General features: G+C 39.0%; 1 protein-coding gene across 1 annotated transcript; it reads right to left on the bottom strand.

The window, feature by feature from the left end:
• Positions 1–384: 384 nt before the first annotated feature.
• Positions 385–8,505, bottom strand: spon2b (spondin 2b, extracellular matrix protein). Its single transcript, XM_029652580.2, has 6 exons — positions 8,349–8,505; positions 7,432–7,676; positions 6,670–6,893; positions 3,596–3,787; positions 3,279–3,468; positions 385–2,067 (listed from the first exon to the last, which is right to left on the bottom strand). The coding sequence occupies exons 2-6, from the start codon at positions 7,661–7,663 to the stop codon at positions 1,886–1,888; spliced, it is 1,020 nt and encodes a 339-aa protein (XP_029508440.1). The 5' UTR covers positions 7,664–7,676; positions 8,349–8,505; the 3' UTR covers positions 385–1,885.
• Between the last annotated feature and the right edge of the window lie 13,389 nt (positions 8,506–21,894).

Below are 21,894 nucleotides of genomic sequence, written 5' to 3'. Positions count from 1 at the left end.
GGCTATGATTGCTATTTCTTGGAATTTTCCAGCGTCAGTCTATTTCTCAGGTTTTCTGTAGCTTAGGTAGCTTAGGTAGCTTAGGTAGCTTAGGGGTTAGGAAAGAGCTCATTTGTACTACTTTGAAAGACAGTTTGTCATATCTTATCCTGTGACATGGCATGATGAAGTATGTCAGGTATGACTAATGAAAGCTTTGGCATAGATAGCAAACAACATCAATGAGTAACAAAGATTTTCATGACAGGGACACTCCTTTGAATTCGTTGTGTTTCGTAGGCCTATTTTATGCTGTGGTGTATGCTGTTGTGTAGCATGATGTATTTTGTTGATTGTATGAAATATTGTTGCTTTACATCAATTAGAAATAAAATTGCAATCAACTTACATCTATTTACAGTTTATTGGACTTACAAAGAACATACATACAGACAGACAAACATCAACAAAATTCGGTGGACTGTTTTTTAGGAGGTACATTTTCTCAGAAAAGTACACATTTTGCAATTTCTCTCTGATTTTGACAATATCTCAATAGCACGATCGAGTGTGAGATTTCTACTGCTTGATACTGTACAGTACAGGTCCAAACCCTGTAAATAAATATATTCTCTGTAGTAGAGATCATCATGGAAAAGAGTGCTTTATCAGTAAACACATCTGGTCTATTGTAAGTAATGGAGCCTTCGATGAGGTTTTGGGGTTGACTGCCATATCGTCAGTGGTGTAAAGTACTTAAGTAAAATTACTTTAAAGTACTGGAGAAATTGTTGTTGGAAATGCTGTAGTTTTTTGGGGGTGTTTGTACTTTACTTAACAATTTTTTTTTTTGACAACTTTTACTTCACTTCCTAAAGAAAATATTGTACTTTTTATTCCATACATTTTCCCTGACAACCCAAAGTACTCCTTACATTTTGAATGCTTAGCAGAACAGGAAAATTGTGAAATTTACACACTTATCAAGAGAACACGTGGTCATCCCTACTGCCTATGTTCTGGCGGACTCACTAAACACAAATGCATATTTTGTAAATAATGTCTGAGTGTTGGAGTTTGCCCATGGCTAAAAACAAGAACATGGTGCCGACTTTTACTCAAGTAAAATTTTACAAGGTGACTTTCACTTTTACTTAAGTAACATTTTACAAGGTGACTTTCACTTTTACTTAAGTAACTTTCTATACTTTTACTCAAGTATGATGATTGGGTACTTTTTCCAACACTGCTGATTGTCTGTAAACAGGGGTATTCAAATCTTACCCTGCAAGATCTGAAGTATTGCTGTTTTTCTGTTCTACCTGATAATTAGTTGGCCGCACCCGGTGTCCCAGGTCTAAATCAGTCCTGGATTAGAGGGGAACAATTAAGAAGAAGAACAAAACAGTGGAACTGGCTTCCAGGTCCAGATTTGAATTTAAGAATGATTTGTCAGACTCATGGCTAGCTTACCTCAGAAAACACCATGACGTAGGGAAACAGAAATCACAAGAACTAAAGGCAGAGTTTTTAGACAACCTCTTCACTCCTCAGGCCTCACAATAATTGCATGTCTGTGACCCATTTATAAATCTTTTTCAGTCAGTGGTGGCTGGTGCCACTTTAAATTGAAGGACGGGCTCATAGTAATGGATGGAATGGAATGGTATTACACTTGTTTCTAATGGTTAGATACTGTTCCATCTATTCCATTCCAGCCATTACTTTGAACCGTCCTCTCCTCACCAGCCTCCACTGTTCCCAGTGAATAGGCTAGGAAGCCCAGCGAGAAAAGGGTACATTTCTACAGCTTGGGCTTCTCCAGTGGAGATGACGGACGCATCTTTCGTACTCTTTGTCGTCTTGCATGACCTCTTCTTTTCTGTTTCGTAGTCTTGTCGGCCAGTCATAAGCAGTTATCAGGGATACATTTGTTCTCCTCTTCCAGTGAGGGGCAGACTACCCCATTGTTTGCTGGTTGTAGGTGGATGTAGCGAGTTCTGTGGCGCACGCCTGAGTCTCCGCATTTGCCTTTGCACAGGCCCCAGGGTGACCATGCAGACACCTCACAGTCTAGAGGGGTGGAATCTAGTGGGAAGGACACCAGATATATTCTGTTAGCAATATGCATTAAGACATTATTTTCGCAATCCATAGAACACTTGAATTGCAAGAGGCCAGAGACCTGTAACACTTGATTGACCCTTTCTCTAGCCAGGCTCTAGGGCCCCTCTGTGTGTGTGTGTGTGTGTGTGTGTGTGTGTGTGTGTGTGTGTGTGTGTGTGTGTGTGTGTGTGTGTGTGTGTGTGTGTGTGTGTGTGTGTGTGTGTGTGTGTGTGTGTGTGTGTGTGTGTGTGGTGGTCTGCTGGAGTTATAACATGCCACACAAGGATAAGCCTTCAGGCATAGATTAAAATGACTGATTTAGCTAAGCCACCCAACACCATTTCATACGAAAGGGGAAGACTTGATTTATTAACTGATACTAAACTTTTAGTTAATTAGCTCAATCAGAAAAAAATGTCATAGAATATTTCCAAGTGCTATGTCAAATATAGCTGTAATACTGTAGGAAACAGGACTTTTTTTGATTGTATAGAATATACAGGGATACCAAATGTATTTTGTATGTATGCCAAAGTAAATCCCAATGTAAGGAAACTCTTTAAAATATATGCTTTTATATATCCTAACCTTGTAGCTGTACATTCCTGGCTACGGTTGCTAAACCTGGATGAACTTTAATTGAATAATTAAATTACAGAAACTTGACTTTGTATTTTTTTTAGATCATGTGGTTTGCCAAGGCCCCCCCCCCTCATGTTATGAGCCAGTAAAATGTTGATATCTATCACAGATTGAGGTTGTTTTTTGGGAGAATTAGAGAAGCAGGAGGATGTAACGTGGAAATAAAAGCAAGGCTGGACTACTTGACATCAGTGCTGAGAGGCAGGAAATGTCCAATGCCTTTGACCTCCTTTATCCTGTGTGTTGCCTGGTTGCCATGGGCACAGAGGAACAGCTCTTGCTGACTCCAACTCAATGCTGGCGCACAACGGATCCGATTACCGCAAGGCTTTACTTTACTCTTTATGTTTTGCCAGATGGCCAGTGCCAATTCTTTGCTCTCTTCTTTCATTTTAATGGGGTTAAATTGAATACATCTTGGTTCATAAGATGATGATTAAGTTAAAAACCTAATTGATCAAGTTTTTTTTCTATCAGAGAGGTAGGATTGCAGGATAGCAAGCGATAAATATTAATTCACTGTATTTGTTTCTTAAATGTTTCTTGCTTACTTATGAGAGAGTCCTCAATCTCATTGCCAATCTCATTGCCAGTCTGGTTGAACTGGGTGGGCTCCATGGGTATGCTGAAGATCTGGTTGTTCTTGGTCTTTGTGAGGGTGACCTTGCCCATGGGTGGCAGATTCTTCAGACGGGGATAATAGAAAGAGTTGGCAGGATGGCTTGGAGATGATGATGTTATCTGGAAAGGACAAAATCAAGTTGTGTTGTCAACAGCACTTCTGGTATTGATTACCAAAGTTGATATAGCATCATCAGTTACCTACAGTATGGACATGATGATGAACCATGGGCTCTTTTAGATTTACCTGTGTGACTTTGTCCTGAGGAATGGTCTCAAAGTTGGGAGAGGAGAAGGTGAAGCCACTGTCAGTGCCTGCGTCGTAGGGGTACAGCTCCAGTGTGACACTCTCCTTCCACTGGTCTCCCTCACACAGGTCAAAGCTGTCCACTCCCAGGAACCAGTCTGGGCTGGGAACTATCCGCACTATGAAGGATAGCTGTAGAGAGAGGGGGGGAAGGAGGATGGGTTATGTGTGGATGTTTCTAGGTGTCCGTCTAACAGTAAACTCAAATGTAGTGCAGACACTCAAAGGATCAGTGGTCTTAATCTGCTCTTCATTATTCCGTACTCTCATCTTTCCAGAGCTTTCCTCAACTACAGTTCCAACAGTAAGAATTATTTTTTGCTGACTTTTATTGGATACCCCGAGGCCAATAATAAGAAACTGATCCCAAATGCAGACTCTGAATATTGTGTAAAAACATGTACAATGCCGTTCAAAAGTTTGGGGTCACTTAGAAATGTTCTTGTTTTTGGGGGGAAAAAAACATTTTTTTTGTCCATTAAAATAACATCAAATTTATTAGAAAAACAGTGTAGACATTGTTAATGTTGTAAATGACTATTGTAGCTGGAAACGGCAGATTTAAAAAAAAATGGAATATCTACATAGGTGTACAGAGGCCCATTATCAGCAACCATCACTCCTGTGTTCCAATGGAATGTTGTGTTAGCTAATCCAAATTTATAATTTTAAAAGGCTAATTGATCATTAGAAAACCCTTTTGCAATTATGTTAGCACAGCTGAAAACTGTTGTGCTGATTAAAGTAGCAATAAAACTGGCCTTCTTTAAACTAGTTGAGTATCTGGAGTATCAGCATTTGTGGGTTCGATTACAGGCTCAAATAACTTTTTTTCTGAAACTCGTCAGTCTATTCTTGTTCTTAGAAATGAAGGCTATTCCATGCGAGAAATTGCCAAGAAACTGAAGATCGCATACAACACTGTGTACTACTCCCTTCACAGAACAGCTCAAACTGTCTCTAACCAGAATAGAAAAATGAGTAGGAGGCCCTGGTGCACAACTATCTTATCCTGTGACATGGCATGATGAAGTATGCCAGGTATGACTAATGAAAGCTTTGGCATAGATAGCAAACAACATCAATGAGTAACAAAGATTTTCATGACAGGGACACTCCTTTGAGATTGTTGTGTTTCATAGGCCTATTTGATTTTCATCACAGGTACACTTCAACTATGACAGACAAAATGAGAAAGAAAAATCCAGAAAATCACATTGTAGGATTTTTAATGAATTTATTTGCAAATTATGGTGGAAAATAAGTATTTGGTCACCTACAAACAAGCAAGATTTCTGGCTCTCACAGACCTATAACTTCTTCTTTAAGAGGCTCCTCTGTCCTCCACTCGTTACCTGTATTAATGGCACCTGTTTGAACTTGTTATCAGTATAAAAGACACCTGTCCACAACCTCACACAGTCACACTCCAAACTCCACTATGGCCAAGACCAAAGAGCTGTCAAAGGACACCAGAAACAAAATTGTAGACCTGCACCAGGCTGGGAAGACTGAATCTGCAATAGGTAAGCAGCTTGGTTTGAAGAAATCACCTGTGGGAGCAATTACTAGGAGATGGAAGACATACAAGACCACTGATAATCTCCCTCGATCTGGGGCTCCACGCAAGATCTCACCCCGTGGGGTCAAAATGATCACAAGAAGCAAAAATCCCAGAACCACACGGGGGGACCTAGTGAATGACCTGCAGAGAGCTGGGACCAAAGTAACAAGGCCTACCATCAGTAACACACTACGCCGCCAGGGACTCAAATCCTGCAGTGCCAGACGTGTCCCCCCGCTTAAGCCAGTACATGTCCAGGCCCGTCCGAAGTTTGCTAGAGAGCATTTGGATGATCCAGAAGAAGATTGGGAGAATGTCATATGGTCAGATGAAACCAAAATATAACTTTTTGGTAAAAACTCAACTCGTCGTGTTTGGAGGACAAAGAATGCTGAGTTGCATCCAAAGAACACCATACCTACTGTGAAGCATGGGGGTGGAAACATCATACTTTGGGGCTGTTTTTCTGCAAAGGGACCAGGACGACTGATCCGTGTAAAGGAAAGAATGAATAGGGCCATGTATCGTGAGATTTTGAGTGAAAACCTCCTTCCATCAGCAAGGGCATTGAAGATGAAACGTGGCTGGGTCTTTCAGCATGACAATGATCCCAAACACACCGCCCGGGCAACGAAGGAGTGGCTTCATAAGAAGCATTTCAAGGTCCTGGAGTGGCCTAGCCAGTCTCCAGATCTCAACCCCATAGAAAATCTTTGGAGGGAGTTGAAAGTCCGTGTTGCCCAGCAACAGCCCCAAAACATCACTGCTCTAGAGGAGATCTGCATGGAGGAATGGGCCAAAATACCAGCAACAGTGTGTGAAAACCTTGTGAAGACTTACAGAAAACGTTTGACCTCTGTCATTGCCAATAAAGGGTATATAACAAAGTATTGAGATGAACTTTTGTTATTGACCAAATACTTATTTTCCACCATCATTTGCAAATAAATTCATTAAAAATCCTACAATGTGCTTTTCTGGATTTCTTTTCCTCATTTTGTCTGTCATAGTTGAAATGTACCTATGATGAAAATTACAGGCCTCTCTCATCTTTTTAAGTGGGAGAACTTGCACAATTGGTGGCTGACTAAATACTTTTTTGCCCCACTGTATATATACATATATATTTTTTACGGTTGTTAGCTTTGGGCCATATAAATGAGAGTTGGCAACTGAACAGCAAATATATGAATCTACTAATCTATACCTACTGGGATACTCATAAAAAACTTTTATGTTAAAAGTTGGTACAAGGTTTAGGTTTTACATAGTTATCTCTCTATGACAATATACTTGATTTCTGGTGTAGTCTCAAAAATACATACCTTTTAGAAAGGTTCTTCAAGTAAATAGGTGCACATTCATAAGAGAGAGGTATATAAGATAGACATAAATTGAGATATGTATTTTAGATAGATATTGAATGCTCTGTGAAGATTGAGAAACTTACGAAAGAGTGCCTTGCAAAGACCTCGAACTCTGAGGTCATCTGACCCGTTCCCCCAACCAAGGCTGGAGCAGAGAACAGCCCGTAGACACTCTGGATGCGTTCCCCAGCCGCCTCCACCTCCTTCATCAGAGTCCAGGCCTCGCCCTTCTCAGAGAACTCCCTCACCCCATTGCTTGCAAACTCATTCCGCTGCCAGATATGATAGTCTGAACTGTGGGTCACCCCTGGAATGGAAGAATTACATGGATTGTTTCCCCCAGTTTGTGTAGCTCTTAACTAGCAGCTCAGAATGTATTTAAAATGTCTTGCTTTTCAGGCACACCGTAAACTAATAGGAATGGATTGGATGCATATACCGCTTTTCCAGGTGCTCAAAGAGTTTTTAATTATAGGGAAAATGTGGAAATCTGCAATGCATGGCTACATATACATATACCAGATGTCTATAGTATTTACCTGATGTCTATGTTTTATTCATGAATATAGGAATCTACAGTATATGTTTACTATTACAGTATAAACAAAGGGAGTCAGATCACAGGCTAATAACAGTACATTTTATTTGATGTTTTTTTGTCATTAAGCAGACGCTTTTATCCAAAGTGACTTAAAATATCAATTAGGGTTAAATGCTTTACTCAAGGGCACATCGACAGATTTCTCACCTAGTCAGCTCGAGGATTTGAACCAGCGACCTTTCGGTTACTAGTCCAACGCTCTTAACTGCTAGGTTGCCTTCCGCCCAAAAAGTATTTCACTTACCAATGAGAGGGGACCACTGGGCAGGGGGGCGGTAGATTGGGTACTGCTTAGGGAAGGAGGTTTGGCTCCACATCCCTGTAAATGTCAGGCTGTACTTGGCAGTGGTGTCTGCCGTGCACACCGGGTCTATGGTCACAGGCATGGGGTGGACACTCCCAAGCAGGGTTAGGGTCAGGCTGGCTAGCCAGTGCACCACACTGCTAGTGCTGCTCACGTTCATGTCTCTTTCCATGCTTGTTACTGAGCTGGAAAAGAGATAGGGGAATGAGGGGCATTTCAGGTTCTGCGCCACTTGACTGGGCAACCAACCACATTCCTTCTGTATTGGTTTAAAGTACGTGGTCCATATGACTGAGGAGGAAAGAATTTTGGCCTTAAAACATTTCCACAATTCCAGACTCGAACACTCGCTTAGCCTAAACACAGTGCAACAATGAGTGTGAAAGTGAAATGGGAAACAGAAGCAGGTCAGATGCAGGCTTAACATCAACGTAGATGTTTATATTAATATCTGCACTGATAGAATTCCAAGGTGTTTACAGTCTATACACGATAATATGTCTTCATTCATTATTATTGCGTTTGAAATGTACCTGTAGGCATTAGGCTACATGAGTATGAACATTCACAGCTAACCTACTGACAATGAAAGCCTAGGAATGTAACAGCGGCAACATTAAGTCTGACAATTCACATGTACGCATTCATGAATATAAATAAGCTTATGCCATTAGGAACATCATGCATTCATAGAACACTTGTTCACAACATTTAGATGAGTGACAAATAGCTTTTGCTTTCCACACATAACACCTACAGTACTCATTGCACGCATGCTTGTCAGATCCGCTCTACACAAAGGTCCACTTGACATTCATTAAGGCAGGGCTTGAGATGACAGAGGAGTGGGTACTTACTGAGTTTGCAGATACAGATGTGGTTATCGTTGAAGTTGAGGAGTGAAACCTGTGCCTGGGCTGTCTTGAGGAGGGACTGCGAGACCTGAACGCTTCCCTCAGCTATTTATGCCTTCCAGAGGTCTCCTCAGTTAAGCAATATCAATAACCCCTGCCCTGACCCCTCCCAGCTTCACTGATGCATGCTCCACATTAACGCTCTCTCCTTCCCTCCTTTTTTCCTTCCTTCCTTCCTTCCCTCCCTCCCTCCCTCTCTCCTAGTCCTCCCAGGGTGAGTTAATAGATCATCGTTGGAAACAAGGGCTTATAGTTTTTTCCTAAAAGGGTCTAGTCTACAGTGTGAGTGGAGCTGGAGGAGGGACCACGCCTGCCTGTGCAGGGCCTCTTGATTTTTAGGCCAGCAGAGTTGTGGGGAAGTGGCTTGGCCGGCGGACAACTTGGCGATGGGATAGGGATGGAGAGACAGCCTGAGCCGGCACCCCTTCTAGCCCACATTCAGGCTAACAGCTCCAGCCTGCTGCTGTAATTGCTTTCACATGCTCATGTTTCACCTCCACTGCTCCTTCTGCCGCTGCTGCCGCTGCTGGCCGCCCACTCCCACTCCCACGCCCACTCCCACTCCTTGCTCTTTAACGCCGAGACTAGGGTTATTTGTGAGATTATGTTGATTAAGTTCCAGAAGTTCAATCAGAAGTGCACATGCAGTATATATTCTGTCGTAAAATCTTGCAAGCAAGCAATTTATTTCACATCAATGTGAGTGAGGTAAGTTCATTGATTATCCATTATCTAATGTAACTGATTATCAATATTCAATGTGTTGATATTTGATTGTACCATATGCACACTGTATTTAATGATGGTAAGGGCTCAAGGTAATGTGCATTGTCTGCTAAAACTCTGTAAAACTGATGAAACATCTGTAACCTTATTATGTTAGGACGTAATAAATACCAGTCAAAACATGGCATGACTGCAGGTGTAGGTCAGGAGTGGCCGAGGCACATGAAATGTCTACTGAAAGAAAGGAGAGGATACAAACAGAGTGTTGTTGCAGCCATAAACACGGTGCCATCTGACTGTGAGAGTGGTGGAGAAGCGTTTAGAGGGGTCTCCCCACAACCACACCTGGACAAAATATTGGCTGACTTCTCTGGCACTTTTCTCATTTTCTCTACGACACCAAACATTGCCCTTAGCGCTTGTTAGGCAATAATCACCTCCAATTTCCGAGTGTAATTTCCTTGTTATGTCACTTCCATCAAAATATCAAACCATAACTTGACGGTAATGGAAGCTGCAGACAGGCAGCAGGTGGGATATATGCCAATGTGGGGATATGCTATACATGTTGGACCCTTTTATCGGAGACATCTGCCAAAGTTGTAAAATCTTATACAACTTGCTTAATGAGACTCTCGACGTCTGTGAAAGCTCTACTGTGCCTACACATATTCTTTTCAATCTATGTTTGAATAAGCATCTGTTCCAGTGTTGCTCTGTGTATTTAGAACAGCAGTTATAAGATCAAGTTTGTCAGTAAGTTTCTTCAAGCTTTTTGCATTAATTGAGCCAATGTCAAAGATTTATTAGGGTTAGGGATATAAAAGGGTTAGGGGAAGGGTTAGATAACATGCTAAGTAGTTGCAAAGTAGTAAGTAGTTGAAAATGTGATTAGCTAATATACTAAAGTTGGTCCTGATGAGATTCGACCTATGGGTTGCTAGATGTTTGCATTATACACCTACCCTTCTACCCCGACCAACCACCCTCCTTTCAATTTGCCTTAAGTAAACCTTCTGTCTTATGTAACCATACCAAACCTAACATATCGTACTGATTTGAGTGTACTGGATTGATGTTAACTATGTTATGTCTAGTCTACGAGACCAGGCTGGAGAGAGACATGCATCATGGGAGGGCGAGAGGGGATTCTCACAGACGTACAAGTGGGAGAAGAATTAGAGATACATAGAGACAGGTCTGATATTCTGATTTTCATGCACCAACACATTTCATTTAGGAATAGAAATTAAGGTTATAATAATGTAGGATACTGAATACATAGCTAGATCAGTGCCAAAACTCAATTAACTATTTAACCCAACACCTAACCTTAATCCTAAACCCTAGCCTAGCTAACGTTAGCCAGCTAGCTAATCTTAGCATAAGTCACCTAGCTAACGTTAGCCACAACAAATTGGAATTCGTAAACATATCGTACGTTTTGCAAATTTGTAAAATATGGTACATTTTGAAAATCTGCACTGAATGGAGTGGAATTATGCAAAATGCTCTGAGACCAGGTTGCTCTCTCAGGCTCTGTTTCTCCCGTTGAACACAGGTTCTCCTCTATTGACCCACTAAGTGAGAGCCCGCTGGTATTTCAATCATCCACCTCTCCCACCGTGGGAGTCGTATGACTTCGGCCGGAGGTATAAAGAACATGATTTACAGGGCCTCTCCAAAATAAGAGAGATTTGTTTTCCAGCATGGGTAGCGCTTTTTACAGGGAACTTCACCCTCTCAAATGTTACTTTGATATATAGGCCTTTGGCACTGACACAATGCGGTTAAATTTCATTTTGTGAAAGTGCAAAATCCATTTCCTCAGCAGGATTTGAAAACAGTAAACCCTATTTGGCGTAGTCACCTGTGTTTTGTTTACAGGCCACTTCCCAGATGGACCTGGACAATCTACAGAACCAGACATCAAGATGGTATGATCACATGTGGGAACCACATGCACCAAGCATGAAGTATGACTCAATGTAAAGGTACTGTAGTATTATAGACAGTAGTGAGATAGAATGTGATGCAGGCTAACATAGTCCTGTGGTGCTCAGATAACTGATTACATTAAGTGCTGTGACCTGGATTCAGTTAATAGATGCCTATCAGCTAGGGGGCCATGCAGATAGAAGGTAACAGTGGTTCCTTGCCAGACACATCCCCATGTCTGTTATACATTCACTCAATTTGAGTGAGAGTTGCACTTACAGTGCATTCGGAAAATATTCAGACCCCTTGAATTGTTCCAGAATTTGTTACGTTACAAGCCATATTCTAAAATTAATGAAATAATTTTGTTCCATCATCAATTTTACACACAATACCTCACAATGACAAAGAAAAAACAGATGTTTGCTAATTTATAAAAAAAATATATAAACTGAAATATTAAATTTACATAAGTATTCAGACCCTTTACTCAGTACATTGTTGAAGCACGGGCTCTGGCTGGGCCACTCAAGGACATTCAGAGACGTGTCCTGAAGCAACTGCTGCGTTGTCCTGTTGGAAGGTGAACATTCGCCCCAGTCTGAGGTCCTGAGCACTCTGGAGCAGGTTTTCATCAAGGATCTCGCTGTACTTTGCTCCGTTTATCTTTCCCTTGATCCTGACTAGTCTCCCAGTCCCTGTCGCTGAAAAACATCCCCACAGCATGATGCTGTCACCGCCATGCTTTACCGTAGGGATGGTGCCAGATTTCCTCCAGACGTGACACTTGGCAGTCAGGACAAAGAGTTCAATCTTTTTTCCCCCCTTTTTCTCCCCAATTCCGTGGTATCCAATTGGTAGTAGTTACTGTTTTGTCTCATCGCTGCAACTCCCTTACGGACAAGGGAGAGGCGAAGGTCGAGAGCCATGCGTCCCCCGAAACACAACCCGACTTCTTGACACAACGCACATCCAGCCCGGAAGCCAGCCGCACGAATGTGTCGGAGGAAACACCGTACACCTAGCGACCTGGTCAGCGTGCACTGCGCCCGGCCCGCCACAGGAGTCGCTAGTGAACGATGAGACAAGGATATCCCTGCCAGCCTAACCCGAACGACACTGGGCCAATTGTGCGCCGCCCCACGGGCCTACCAGTCGCGGCCGGCTGCGATAGAGCCTGGGCTCGAATCCAGAATCTCTAGTGGCACAACTAGCACTGCGATGCAGTGCCTTAGACCACTGCACCACCCGGGAGGCCACTAAAGATTTCAATCTTGGTTCCATCAGACCAGAGAATCTGGTTTCTCATGGTCTGAGAGTCTTTAGGTGTCACACCCTGACCATAGTTTTCTTTGTATGTTTCTATGTTTTGTTTGGTCAGGGTGTGATCTGAGTGGGCATTCTATGTTGGATGTCTTGTTTGTCTATTTCTATGTCTGGCCTGATATGGTTCTCAATCAGAGGCATGTGTTAGTCATTGTCTCTGATTGGGAACCATATTTAGGTAGCCTGTTTGGTGTTGGGTTTTGTGGGTGATTGTTCCTGTCTCTGTGTTTGCACCAGATAGGGCTGTTTTGGTTTTTCACATTTCTTGTTTTGTTAGTTTATTCATGTATAGTGTCTTTATTAAAGTACCATGAATAACCACCACGCTGCGTTTTGGTCCGCCTCTCCTTCACCGCAAGAAAACTGTTACATTAGGTGCCTTTTGGCAAACTCCAAGCGGGCTGTCATGTGCCTTTTACTGAGGAGTGGCTTCTGTCTGGCCAATCTACCATAAAGGCTTAATTGGTGGAATGCTGCGGAGATGGTTGTCCTTCTGGAAGGTTCTCCTATCTCCACAGAGCACTCTGTAGAGCTCTGTCAGAGTGACCATCGGGTTCTTGGTCACCTCCCTGACCAAGGCCCTTCTCCCCCGACTGATGGAATGATGGAGGCCACTGTGTTCTTGGGGACCTTCAATGCTGCAGAAATGTTTTGGTACCCTTCCCCAAATCTGTGCCTTGACACAATCCTGTCTCGGAGCTCTACGGACAATTCCTTTCGACCTCATGGCTTGGTTTTTGCTCTGTCATGCACTGTCAACTATGGGACCTTATATAGACAGGTGTGTGCCTTTCCAAATCATGTCCAATCAATTGAATTTACCACAGGTGGACTCCAATCAAGTTGTAGAAACATCTCAAGGATGATCAATGGAAACAGGATGCACCTGAGATCAATTTCGAGTCTCATAGCAAAGGGTCTTATGAACTTATGTAAAGGTATTTCTGTTTTTAATTTTTTAATTTGTTTGCAAAAATACATTGTAAAAACCTATTTTCGCTTTGTCATTATTTGGTATTGTGTGTAGATTGCTGCATATTTAAAATTAAAATAAAAAAGAATAAGGCTGTAGCGTAACAAAATGTGGAAAAAGTAATGGGGTCTGAATACTTTCCGAATGCACTGTATGTGTTCTGATAGGTACCTGTGATTTTTGGCTGGCCCTCTAAGCCTGTTAGTTAAATCTCTGTCGACCGGCCTCCATAATGAAATACTCACATTGATACAGATGAGTTCATAGCCGTATGGAGAATGAGAGGTGGAAATTAAATGATGAAACAATATTTGGATAGTAAGATCTTCACATGCCGCCGCGTTTCAGTCACATCCCACTTGGCTTATAATGGGAACCACTAAATTACATAGCGCCTAGTTAATGTGGGATTTACTTTCTACTGACTCTCCTCCCTGATTGGGTATAGTAATGGATGAGCCAATTTGCCAGGATATTAGTGGTTTGTTGACTGTTGGTCCTCCAACAACCTGCTGTTTCCCCGAATGTGTTTCTACCTGTCCTTGCCTCCAGGTGTACAGATGCTCACTGTCCTTAAGTCCAAAACTATTAGATAACAGGATATGGAGTCTATGGGATCTGTCTGTGTCGTTGTGTTCAGCATGATGGTGCTGGAGTTTGGTGTTGGGGTATTTCAGGAAGAAGGCTCTGGCACATTTCTCATCACACACCTTTAGAAGAATTACAGAGATGTATCTTTTCCCCCCCAAAAATCTATTTTCCAATCTATAAAATTAAAATGTTCCCGTACATTTCGGGAATTATATTGGCCTTAAGAGAAAGGTTGACCTGGTTCACAAGCATACAGTATACCATTCACTAGCTAAACACATACATTATACCATTCACTAGCTAAACACATACATTATACCATTCACTAGGTAAACACATACATTATACCATTCACTAGCTAAACACATACATTATACCATTCACTAGCTACACACATACATTATACCATTCACTAGCTAAACACATACAGTATACCATTCACTAGCTAAACACATACATTATACCATTCACTAGCTACACACATACATTATACCATTCACTAGCTAAACACATACAGTATACCATTCACTAGCTAAACACATACATTATACCATTTACTAGCTAAACACATACATTATACCATTCACTAGCTAAACACATACATTATACCATTCACTAGGTTAACACAGACAGTATACCATTCACTAGCTAAACACATACATTATACCATTCACTAGCTAAACACATACATTATACCATTCACTAGCTAAACACATACAGTATACTATTCACTAGGTAAACACGTACATTATACCATTCACTCGGTAAACACATACAGTATACCATTCACTCGGTAAACAAATACAGTATACCATTCACTCGGTAAACACAGACAGTATACCATTCACTCGGTAAACACATACAGTATACCATTCACTAGGTAAACACATACATTATACCATTCACTCGGTAAACACATACAGTATACCATTCCTCTGTAAACACAGACAGTATACCATTCACTCGGTAAACACATACATTATACAATTCACTAGCTAAACACATACATTATACCATTCACTAGGTAAACACATACATTATACCATTCACTCGGTAAACACATACATTATACCATTCACTAGCTAAACACATACATTATACCATTCACTAGCTAAACACATACATTATACCATTCACTAGCTAAACACATACATTATACCATTCACTAGCTAAACACATACATTATACCATTCACTAGCTAAACACATACATTATACCATTCACTAGCTACACACATACATTATACCATTCACTAGCTAAACACATACAGTATACCATTCACTAGCTAAACACATACATTATACCATTCACTAGGTTAACACAGACAGTATACCATTCACTAGCTAAACACATACATTATACCATTCACTAGCTACACACATACATTATACCATTCACTAGCTAAACACATACAGTATACCATTCACTAGCTAAACACATACATTATACCATTTACTAGCTAAACACATACATTATACCATTCACTAACTAAACACATACATTATACCATTCACTAGCTAAACACAAACATTATACCATTCACTAGGTTAACACCGACAGTATACCATTCACTAGTTAAACACATACATTATACCATTCACTAGCTAAACACATACATTATACCATTCACTTCGTAAACAAATACATTATACCATTCACTAGCTAAACACATACATTATACCATCTCCTTGGTAAACACATACATTATACCATTCACTAGCTAAACACATACATTATACCATTCACTAGCTAAACACATACATTATACCATTCACTAGGTTAACACAGACAGTTTACCATTCACTAGCTAAACACATACATTATACCATTCACTAGGTAAACACATACATTATACCATTCACTCGGTAAACACATACAGTATACCATTCACTCGGTAAACAAATACAGTATACCATTCACTCGGTAAACACAGACAGTATACCATTCACTCGGTAAGCACATACAGTATACCATTCACTAGGTAAACACATACATTATACCATTCACTCGGTAAACACATACAGTATACCATTCCTCTGTAAACACAGACAGTATACCATTCACTCGGTAAACACATACATTATACCACCCACTCGCTAAACACATACATTATACCATTCACTAGGTTAACACCGACAGTATACCATTCACTAGCTAAACACATACATTATACCATTCACTAGCTACACACATACATTATACCATTCACTAGCTAAACACATACAGTATACCATTCACTAGCTAAACACATACATTATACCATTTACTAGCTAAACACATACATTATACCATTCACTAGCTAAACACATACATTATACCATTCACTAGGTTAACACAGACAGTTTACCATTCACTAGCTAAACACATACATTATACCATTCACTAGGTAAACACATACATTATACCATTCACTAGGTAAACACATACATATACCATTCACTAAACAAATACAGTATACCATTCACTCGGTAAACACAGACAGTATACCATTCACTCGGTAAACACATACAGTATACCATTCACTAGGTAAACACATACATTATACCATTCACTTCACTAGTAAACACATACAGTATACCATCCACTCTGTAAACACAGACAGTATACCATTCACTAGGTAAACACATACATTATACCATTCACTAGCTAAACACATACATTATACCATTCACTAGGTTAACACAGACAGTATACCATTCACTAGCTAAACACATACATTATACCATTCACTAGCTACACACATACATTATACCATTCACTAGCTAAACACATACAGTATACCATTCACTAGCTAAACACATACATTATACCATTCACTAGGTAAACACATACATTATACCATTCACTAGCTAAACACATACATTATACCATTCACTAGCTACACACATACATTATACCATTCACTAGCTAAACACATACAGTATACCATTCACTAGCTAAACACATACAGTATACCATTCACTAGCTAAACACATACATTATACCATTTACTAGCTAAACACATACATTATACCATTCACTAGCTAAACACATACATTATACCACCCACTCGCTAAACACATACATTATACCATTCACTAGGTTAACACCGACAGTATACCATTCACTAGCTAAACACATACATTATACCATTCACTAGCTAAACACATACATTATACCATTCACTAGCTAAACACATACAGTATACGATTCACTAGCTAAACACATACATTATACCATTTACTAGCTAAACACATACATTATACCATTCACTAGCTAAACACATACATTATACCATTCACTAGGTTAACACAGACAGTATACCATTCACTAGCTAAACACATACATTATACCATTCACTAGCTAAACACATACATTATACCATTCACTAGCTAAACACATACAGTATACTATTCACTAGGTAAACACGTACATTATACCATTCACTCGGTAAACACATACAGTATACCATTCACTCGGTAAACAAATACAGTATACCATTCACTAAGCACATACAGTATACCATTCACTAGGTAAACACATACAGTATACCATTCACTAGGTAAACACATACATTATACCATTCACTCTAAACACATACAGTATACCATTCCTCTGTAAACACAGACAGTATACCATTCACTAGGTAAACACATACATTATACCATTCACTAGCTAAACACATACATTATACCATTCACTAGGTAAACACATACATTATACCATTCACTCGGTAAACACATACATTATACCATTCACTAGCTAAACACATACATTATACCATTCACTAGCTAAACACATACATTATACCATTCACTAGCTAAACACATACATTATACCATTCACTAGCTAAACACATACATTATACCATTCACTAGCTAAACACATACATTATACCATTCACTAGCTACACACATACATTATACCATTCACTAGCTAAACACATACAGTATACCATTCACTAGCTAAACACATACATTATACCATTCACTAGCTACACACATACATTATACCATTCACTAGCTAAACACATACAGTATACCATTCACTAGCTAAACACATACATTATACCATTTACTAGCTAAACACATACATTATACCATTCACTAACTAAACACATACATTATACCATTCACTAGCTAAACACAAACATTATACCATTCACTAGGTTAACACCGACAGTATACCATTCACTAGTTAAACACATACATTATACCATTCACTAGCTAAACACATACATTATACCATTCACTTCGTAAACAAATACATTATACCATTCACTAGCTAAACACAAACATTATACCATCTCCTTGGTAAACACATACATTATACCATTCACTAGGTTAACACAGACAGTTTACCATTCACTAGCTAAACACATACATTATACCATTCACTAGGTAAACACATACATTATACCATTCACTCGCACATAAGTATACCATTCACTCGGTAAACAAATACAGTATACCATTCACTCGGTAAACACAGACAGTATACCATTCACTAGGTAAACACATACAGTATACCATTCACTAGGTAAACACATACATTATACCATTCACTCGGTAAACACATACAGTATACCATTCCTCTGTAAACACAGACAGTATACCATTCACTCGGTAAACACATACATTATACCACCCACTCGCTAAACACATACATTATACCATTCACTAGGTTAACACCGACAGTATACCATTCACTAGCTAAACACATACATTATACCATTCACTAGCTACACACATACATTATACCATTCACTAGCTAAACACATACAGTATACCATTCACTAGCTAAACACATACATTATACCATTTACTAGCTAAACACATACATTATACCATTCACTAGCTAAACACATACATTATACCATTCACTAGGTTAACACAGACAGTTTACCATTCACTAGCTAAACACATACATTATACCATTCACTAGGTAAACACATACATTATACCATTCACTCGGTAAACACATACAGTATACCATTCACTAGCTAAACACATACAGTATACCATTCACTCGGTAAACACAGACAGTATATCATTCACTCGGTAAGCACATACAGTATACCATTCACTAGGTAAACACATACATTATACCATTCACTCGGTAAACACATACAGTATACCATTCCTCTGTAAACACAGACAGTATACCATTCACTCGGTAAACACATACATTATACCATTCACTAGCTAAACACATACATTATACCATTCACTAGGTAAACACATACATTATACCATTCACTAGCTAAACACATACATTATACCATTCACTAGCTACACATACATTATACCATTCACTAGCTAAACACATACAGTATACCATTCACTAGCTAAACACATACATTATACCATTTACTAGCTAAACACATACATTATACCATTCACTAGCTAAACACATACATTATACCATTCACTAGGTTAACACAGACAGTTATACCATTCACTAGCTAAACACATACATTATACCATTCACTAGCTAAACACATACATTATACCATTCACTAGCTAAACACATACAGTATACCATTCACTAGCTAAACACATACATTATACCATTTACTAGCTAAACACATACATTATACCATTCACTAGCTAAACACATACATTATACCATTCACTAGGTTAACACAGACAGTATACCATTCACTAGCTAAACACATACATTATACCATTCACTAGCTAAACACATACATTATACCATTCACTAGCTAAACACATACAGTATACTATTCACTAGGTAAACACATACATTATACCATTCACTCGGTAAACACATACAGTATACCATTCACTCGGTAAACACAGACAGTATACCATTCACTCGGTAAACACATACAGTATACCATTCACTCGGTAAACACATACAGTATACCATTCACTAGGTAAACACATACATTATACCATTCACTTGGTAAACACATACAGTATACCATTCCTCTGTAAACACAGACAGTATACCATTCACACATACATTATACCATTCACTAGCTAAACACATACAGTATACCATTCACTAGGTAAACACATACATTATACCATTCACTAGGTAAACACATACATTATACCATTCACTAGCTAAACACATACATTATACCATTCACTAGCTAAACACATACATTATACCATTCACTTGCTAAACACATACATTATACCATTCACTAGGTAAACACATACATTATACCATTCACTAGCTAAACACATACATTATACCATTCACTAGCTAAACACATACATTATACCATTCACTAGCTAAACACATACATTATACCATTCACTAGCTAAACACATACATTATACCATTCACTAGCTAAACACATACATTATACCATTCACTAGCTAAACACATACATTATACCATTCACTAGCTAAACACATACATTATACCATTCACTAGCTAAACACATACATTATACCATTCACTAGCTAAACACATACATTATACCATTCACTAGGTTAACACAGACAGTATACCATTCACTAGCTAAACACATACATTATACCATTCACTAGCTAAACACATACATTATACCATTCACTAGCTAAACACATACAGTATACCATTCACTAGGTAAACACATACATTATACCATTCACTAGTAAACACATACAGTATACCATTCACTAAACAAATACAGTATACCATTCACTCGGTAAACACAGACAGTATACCATTCACTCGGTAAACACATACAGTATACCATTCACTAGGTAAACACATACATTATACCATTCACTCGGTAAACACATACAGTATACCATTCCTCTGTAAACACAGACAGTATACCATTCACTAGGTAAACACATACATTATACCATTCACTAGCTAAACACATACATTATACCATTCACTAGGTAAACACATACATTATACCATTCACTAGCTAAACACATACATTATACCATTCACTAGCTAAACACATACATTATACCATTCACTAGCTAAACACATACATTATACCATTCACTAGCTAAACACATACATTATACCATTCACTAGCTAAACACATACATTATACCATTCACTAGCTAAACACATACATTATACCATTCACTAGCTAAACACATACATTATACCATTCACTAGCTAAACACATACAGTATACCATTCACTAGCTAAACACATACATTATACCATTCACTAGCTAAACACATACATTATACCATTCACTAGCTAAACACATACAGTATACCATTCACTAGCTAAACACATACATTATACCATTCACTAGCTAAACACATACATTATACCATTCACTAGCTAAACACATACATTATACCATTCACTAGCTAAACACAAACATTATACCATTCACTAGGTTAACACCGACAGTATACCATTCACTAGCTAAACACATACATTATACCATTCACTAGCTAAACACATACATTATACCATTCACTAGCTAAACAAATACATTATACCATTCACTAGCTAAACACATACATTATACCATTCACTAGCTAAACACATACATTATACCATTCACTAGCTAAACACATACATTATACCATTCACTAGCTAAACACATACATTATACCATTCACTAGGTTAACACAGACAGTATACCATTCACTAGCTAAACACATACATTATACCATTCACTAGGTAAACACATACATTATACCATTCACTCGGTAAACACATACAGTATACCATTCACTCGGTAAACAAATACAGTATACCATTCACTCGGTAAACACAGACAGTATACCATTCACTCGTAAGCACATACAGTATACCATTCACTAGGTAAACACATACATTATACCATTCACTAGGTAAACACATACAGTATACCATTCCTCTGTAAACACAGACAGTATACCATTCACTAGCTAAACACATACATTATACCATTCACTAGCTAAACACATACATTATACCATTCACTAGGTAAACACATACATTATACCATTCACTAGCTAAACACATACATTA

Source organism: Oncorhynchus nerka, linkage group LG5 (assembly GCF_034236695.1).
Source record: "Oncorhynchus nerka isolate Pitt River linkage group LG5, Oner_Uvic_2.0, whole genome shotgun sequence".
In the NCBI taxonomy this organism is placed as follows: Eukaryota; Metazoa; Chordata; class Actinopteri; order Salmoniformes; family Salmonidae; genus Oncorhynchus; species Oncorhynchus nerka.
The sequence above is the reverse complement of the archived record's forward strand: the minus strand, read 5'-3'. Positions and strand labels throughout refer to the sequence as shown.